This window comes from Vitis riparia, chromosome 1 (genome assembly GCF_004353265.1).
Source record: "Vitis riparia cultivar Riparia Gloire de Montpellier isolate 1030 chromosome 1, EGFV_Vit.rip_1.0, whole genome shotgun sequence".
Lineage (NCBI taxonomy): Eukaryota > Viridiplantae > Streptophyta > Magnoliopsida > Vitales > Vitaceae > Vitis > Vitis riparia.
The window spans coordinates 11,119,732-11,126,610 of NC_048431.1; the positions used below are offsets into that span (position 1 = coordinate 11,119,732).

Below are 6,879 nucleotides of genomic sequence, written 5' to 3' on the forward strand. Positions count from 1 at the left end.
AGAAACGTCCAATAACCATAGTATTCAGGGGGGCTTCCTCGTCGTGGTGGACATTGGGGAAAATCATTGGAGATTTCGGTTTTGAGGTTTGTAAGGAAGATGGGAGGGAGTTGTTTGCTAAAATGGAAATTGAATCCACCTTTAATTGCAGAGTTAAAACTTGAATTAGGTGCAGATAGAATCCTCCTCTTGAACTCTGGCAATGATGGGACAATCGAGGACAGCTGTTTTATGCATAGTTGCCTTGTCTCCCAAGACGTGAGTTGGAAGCTATTTTAATGGGTTACCAGAAAAATAGTTAGCTAGCTTCCACTTCTGAGTTTTGATACTGTGCTTTGCGTGTATAGAAACATACATTCGAATACCTGATTTTATGCCTAGTCGTAGCAGCGCCCTGGTCAGAGGATGCTCACCCTCATCCTCATCCTTATCCTAAAGGATGCATCTAGTTGTACATATTTGTGGTAACTAATAAAAAAAGTTCGACAAAAATAAATAAATAAACAGTTCTGTGAGAGGTGGCAGTCAGAAGACTCAGAACTAACCCATGTGACTCCAATAGAAATTGCCATCCTGATGGAAGCCCTAGCGCGTGGTTAGTCGCTGTTCGCCCATGCAACCATTTAGACTGAAACCCCAGTGGCAGCATCACACCTTTTATAAGGCATTTTCAGTACTGAGTACTATATATTTATATTCCTTTGACACCGTCCTTGAAGATCTGGAAACAGCTTCGAGATTGAAGAGAGGCAAAGATGGCTAAGACGGGACATACATAGCTGTTTTACACTTCCTTGGGCATTTACTTTTTTTTTGGGGAAAGTTTGAATGGATATGAGTTTACTTGAAATTTAAATAAAAATTAATGTAAAAATATAATTCACATCTAAAATTTAAAATAAAAGTTGTACCTTTTAACATTTTACATTTTAAATGCATATCTATATCTAAAAATAAAATTTAATGTAAAATGGAAGGATACATGAACATTTTAAACCTATCAAGACTTGGACAAAAAAAGAAAAAAAATGCTTCAGAATGAACCCTTGGTGTCGTTCTTTTGGCAAGAGACTGGATGCTTCAATCCCACCAAGCAAATGCCTTTTATCGACTTATTAAGGGCTTTTAACTAACCATAGGGCTAAACTGGCATCGATTTCTTCAGGTTCGTAGTAACCAACGCTAAACAAGGTTAACACCGGCTGGATTAAACTCTTTAAGAATTACAAACTCTGAACAAGCAGTAATCTTTTACAAGAACAATACCTACTCTGGGGGGTTCTGTTTGGATATTAGTACAAAGAAGAACATCAAGCTGCTGCAACATATTTTGAGATAAAAGAAATCATTTTCTAACACACAGAAATGGAGATGTCCAGATTTTAAATCAAAGAAGTCTTATAGACAGAAATTACACCTCCATGCCCAATGTCGAAAATGGAAATAGATCTCTCTTTAACTTAAAAACAACATGATAGTATTTGACAAGTCACTGAAGGAGGAAGAACAGCTTCTAAATGCTCTTATTACCAAATTACTAGGATTATGTAAATTATGTTCGGTCAAAACCACCACCAACCTGCATATGCAACCATTCTGGCGATGAGGCCCGGCCATATTCTCTTGTTGCTTGTGAACTATATGCCACACCAGCAGCATCAAATGTTTGCTGACCAAACTGAAACACCAAATGACTTTTTGTAAGAATTCAACAGAAGCGAAATACAAGAGTAAATTCACTGTCTTTTTAAGTACATTTATTTTGTCACCTAACCATTAGCTCAACCCCATGTCACTCTTATCCTTATTTAAGTACATATTTTTGTATGCATAAAGCAACCAATCCAACACCAAAGAAAATTTAGAAAAGTCACACGTCAAACAACAGTTGAAAGCTCCATTCAATTCATTCTTTCTGTGGCAAGTATATATTTGAGAAAAACACATAGTTCCATACATCATGCAGAAAATCCTCTTATTTCTTGCATTTTTCAGTGTCTTTACAATGAGTTTTTTTGTTTCTAATGGTAAACTGAGTGTGCTAGCACGGCTCCTTTTCTTTGTAATAGGATCAACTTCCTACGATAAACAATAGGTGAATATTGCATCAAAGAACAAGGAAGACAAACCCAAGTGTGCAAGTTGTACGCAAGAAAAGGGAAAAAGGCCCCCTGAAACCAAAGAGACCATGCCAGCAATAACAAAATCATCCATGCCATACAAAAAAATCCCAAAGGAAAAAACCCACCAAATTAGAGAATCAAAATATGGTCCACCATCCTCGACAAACCTTATTCCAAGCCGTTCATTTGGTTTACCTCAACTGAAATGGATAAGTGCATCTTCTAACCATCTCACGCATGGTTATGAAATACTCAGGCAGTTTGGGACCCTTTTCCTCTAATTTTAGGTTTACTAATTTTCAAAGAAGTTCACTCACTGAAAGGGCAAGGTTTGTAAAATGGTTTACAGCATATATGATGAACAGTTTCAACAAGGATATGAAACCCCACAATATTTTTCAAAAGATAATAGGCACCATTAAGAAGAAGAAGAAAAAGGTGCATCGTTGATGGTATGCATACATTAAACAGAGAAAGACCAAAAAAAAAAACCTTTACAACTCCATATACTTTTGTTGGAAATTGGTAAAACTAAGACTTACATCCTTTGAAGGAAATCCTTCAATGCCAGAGTTCATTCTCGAATTGACAGCCTCAAGTTTCATTGACAGGAACTGCAAATCCAATGTATGACTCAAGTCTCAGCCTATAGAAGAAAGGTATAACTAAAACAGTGCTGCAATCTTGAATAGAATATTTTTGCATACCTCAACCTGACGCTGTAATGATTGGATGTAATTAATAATCTCATCAAGGACCAGCGCTTTGCCAATAACCTGAACTCAAAAAGAAAACAAATGATTTCAGAAAAGATCACCACGCTAAGTGGAAGCACAATATATCTCAACTGCAATGGTGCTGCATGTATGCTACCAAGTTTCAACTGGTTTTCTGACTAAGGCTATCGGTAAATAAATAGCTAACAACATAGAAGAGATCCAACATTTTTTTATTTCTTTGCTACATAAGTTACACCGGACAAAATGGAACACTAATACTCACCTTATTACAACCAGGGACCAAGTCCTGGAGAATTTTCATCCTCTCGCTGATCTTTTCTCTTCTAGCCTGTCAGCCAAATGGTTTCCATAAGAAAAAGAAATTGTTCAAAATTTCCAGACGCACACTGTTTAGCTATCAATTTCCAACAGAATTCACAACCATAAATAAATAGACAAGATTAACATGATGGGTAGCAGGTTCTCAAATCCCAGCCTTTCCATTTATATCTCATTATAATCCAAACTCTTAGCAAAACTACTCCAAATTACAAGATTAAAAGGACGGAAGTAAATTACTCTTTCAGCTAGACTGTGGCTATCAGTAGCTTGACCCCTTCTTGCTCGTACATGAATATAATCTTGCTTAGGTGGGTCAGCTGATTGAGGGTTTTGTTCCACAGGCTTGCCTGAACTGGTTTCCACTTCAGTTTTGGAATCACGGTTCTCATCTCTGGATCCCGAAGTTTTTAAACGCTTGCCATCACAATCATTCTGTTCAATTGAAAACAGAAATCTTAGTCTAATGAATCCCAAACGCATTTTACATTATGTATAAATTTATACAAAGGTGAAATTCACTCCATGATCCATCCAAATTAATATACAACGTCGTCCGCCTAAACAAAATTTCCTGTATACACATATTAAATTTATTTCGGCATCAACAAATCAGAATCTAAAGACGAAAAACAGAATTCAAATCATAAACTACAAGAAAACTTTCCTTCATCGATATTACAAAACTATCAAAAAAACAAAACCGATTTGAAAAGAAACACAAAAGCAAATGGAAGCAAGGAATTAAAACCCATCCACAATTCTACAATTCAATTTCAACCAGAGTTCCAAATTCAGTTAAATCAACATATACCGCAACATTGCCGCCGCCGCTGGTTGACACGGCCTTCCCCCCCTCATCCTCTGTCGCCGCATCACGCCGCTTCCTCCCTCCACTACGCTCCAAAACCATCGGATCATCACCACCACCAGACGCTTCACGATTCGCGCCTCCTACGCCAGCATTATCCCCAAAGTGCCCCAAATTCTGTCCAAGATGCCCTCCCCTCAGCTCCAAACCACCTCCAGCCTCCCCAGCGCCACCACCACTGATCGGATAGTTCCAGATCTCAGCCAAATGATAAGACGCCCCTTGGTTTATGAGCGTGGGAGGATCCATGTCACCACCACCAACTCCTCATCCAAACTAATCGCACATTCAAAATTGGAAACCCTAGCTGGACTAAATCGCCATAAACTCATCCGAAGCTTTTTACAGAATTGGTAACTCAGTCGCTCTTAAGTAGCTTCGAAAAGGAAGGGAGTGAAAGTGACCATTGATGAAGTTGAACAAGGAAAGCGAGAGCTAGAGAGAGAGAGGAGTTCTCCATTCTCTCTCTTTTGTTATCAGTGTGTGATCTCCCTGGACAGTGGAGGTTGGTGCGCACTGTGCCCACTGGCGCACGGTGCCCACCACCACTCGCTATTGAGAGACAGCGACCTCGGGAGTTGAAAAGAAGTGACTTCGAGTGAGGTTTTCTCGGAGGGTCCAGCGCTTCAACACTAGCTCACTCGCCCTCTATCTCGTGAGTACGTCTCCCTTCTTCTCCCACCCTTTGATCAACTGACAGCAGTTGGTCAACGCGGTTAATGCGGAGTCTGAACGGTTGTTGATTGCAGGAGACGTAGCGCTTAGAGGGGCAGTGGCGTTTCTGAAGCCTTAGCTAGCGGAAGTACACATACAATGTCCAAAAGTAAGTGCATTTTATCGTTTGCCGGTATTTTGGATGGGATTTTGATAAATCGGGGTTTGTAGCTTTTGTTTTGGTATTATGGGATTCATTTGTTAATGATTGTGATGATTATGATTATTAGGAAATGACTAATGAGATCCATTTATAGTAAAGTTAGAAATAATGGTACCTTTTCTTGTTTCCATATGCAACTCCTCTTTACGTCCCACCCATTTTAATAAATACATCGTTGAATTTTTTAAAATATCATCTAAACTATTTAACATATGTTTAGATACATTTTCTTTCTCTCTTTTTTTTTTTTTCAACTTTTACCTCAAAAAAAAACATTTTATAGAAAAAATAAATATGTTTTATTTTTAAACTTAAATATTTCTTTAAAAAATATAAATTTATTTTGCCTTTAAAAATCATTTTTAAAATTTAAAATTTAAAATAATAAACCGTTTTTAAAATTAATATTTTTTAAAAGTAAACTCTAAAAGTTAGTGTTATTTTTTATTTTAGAAATAGAAAACATAATATATATACTTGGTTATATATATATATATATATATATATATATATATATATATATATATATATATATATATATATATATATATATATATTATCTTAATAAAATTAAAATTATTTGTATTGTTAATTTTAAAACATGATAACATTATGATCAGGAAATTTCTTCTAAAAAATATAATTTTCAATTATAAGTTGGGTGTTTAATAAAATTTAATACTTATTATTTAATAACTTAAGTTTATTTAAGTTAAATTGCGCTTAAATTATTAACTTAAAATTTATATCTTAATTCTTATTTTAAGTATTAAACTTGTTTAATAAAATTAACTTAAAAGATATTTTAAAGCATTAAATTAACATATTTACCCTCATAAATTATAACTAAAGCAAAAAAGGTTAAATAACAATAAATGTCATAAAATAGTAAAAAGAAAAATTGTAGATGTAATGAGGGTAAATGAGGGTTAAAAGATAAAATAAAAATATAAACTTAAAAATAAATTAATTATTTGTATTTATTACTTAAAGTTACTTTATCAAACATATTTAATTTATTTAATGAATTAAATTAAATTATTAATTAAGTTATTAAATTGATTTACCAAACATCTATTATCATATCAGAAAGCTTTTACTACTAGGCATTGAAAATAAGGAAGATACAAGAAAAAGAGATATGTGCAAGTGACTTTTGTGATACTACACAATTAATTTTTGTTATTTAAGAAAAAAATCATTGTTTTAAATGCAAAGGCGTGGACGTACATAAAAAGAAAAAAGAAAAAATGTGTATGATTAGGGAATAGGAGGGGAGTGGAAAGTGGAGAAAGATGCAAGTAGAAGAAACAAAACAGAGAGGAAGGGAAATCATTGCCCATGCAAATTCAGGAAAAGGAAAGCAATGATGTGATTTCATTTCAAAGACCATCTCCCAAACCCAGCACGCTCCTGGCCGTCTAAAGTGACTCCATCACCACCACATTCTCGACGTACACGTCCAAAGCAACGGAGGAAGGAAGGCGTAGGCCCAACCCAACCCAACTCCATCAAGTCCTAAGGATTAAAAGCTTGTTTCCCACGTGCTTTAAAAAATTGCTCCATGCGGTCAGGTAACTTTGCTCTCTTTAATATGGATATACTAGTAGCGTCTCGAGGCTAGCTACCAACGTAGCCTTTTTCATTTCGCCCAAGGCAAAGAGCTTTGAGTCAACCGGCATCGAGACATTTCATGTGACTACACCTTGATGGCGTTTGTTCAAAGAAAGGAAATAGTAGACCGTGTGTGCCGATATTAGGGATTTGATGACATCACTCTCTTTGTTCAGTTGTTATTATTATCATCATCCTTTTAGTTTTTGGTGGGACAATGAGTTATTGTGGGATGACATTTGGTGGGCTTTCTAAATAAGGGATGAGTGTTTTTTTTTTCTTTTGAATTTATGTCTTAAAATATTGTTGTCTTTTTTACTTTTTTTATCTTAATAG

The 6,879-nt window shown here is 35.5% G+C and overlaps 1 protein-coding gene across 1 annotated transcript; it reads right to left on the bottom strand.

The window, feature by feature from the left end:
• Positions 1-1,203: 1,203 nt before the first annotated feature.
• LOC117924727 (transcription factor BHLH089) lies at positions 1,204-4,622 on the bottom strand. Its single transcript, XM_034843449.1, has 6 exons — positions 3,996-4,622; positions 3,422-3,616; positions 3,126-3,191; positions 2,831-2,899; positions 2,666-2,737; positions 1,204-1,678 (listed from the first exon to the last, which is right to left on the bottom strand). Exons 1-6 carry the CDS (start codon positions 4,299-4,301, stop codon positions 1,553-1,555), a joined length of 834 nt encoding a protein of 277 aa, XP_034699340.1. The 5' UTR covers positions 4,302-4,622; the 3' UTR covers positions 1,204-1,552.
• Between the last annotated feature and the right edge of the window lie 2,257 nt (positions 4,623-6,879).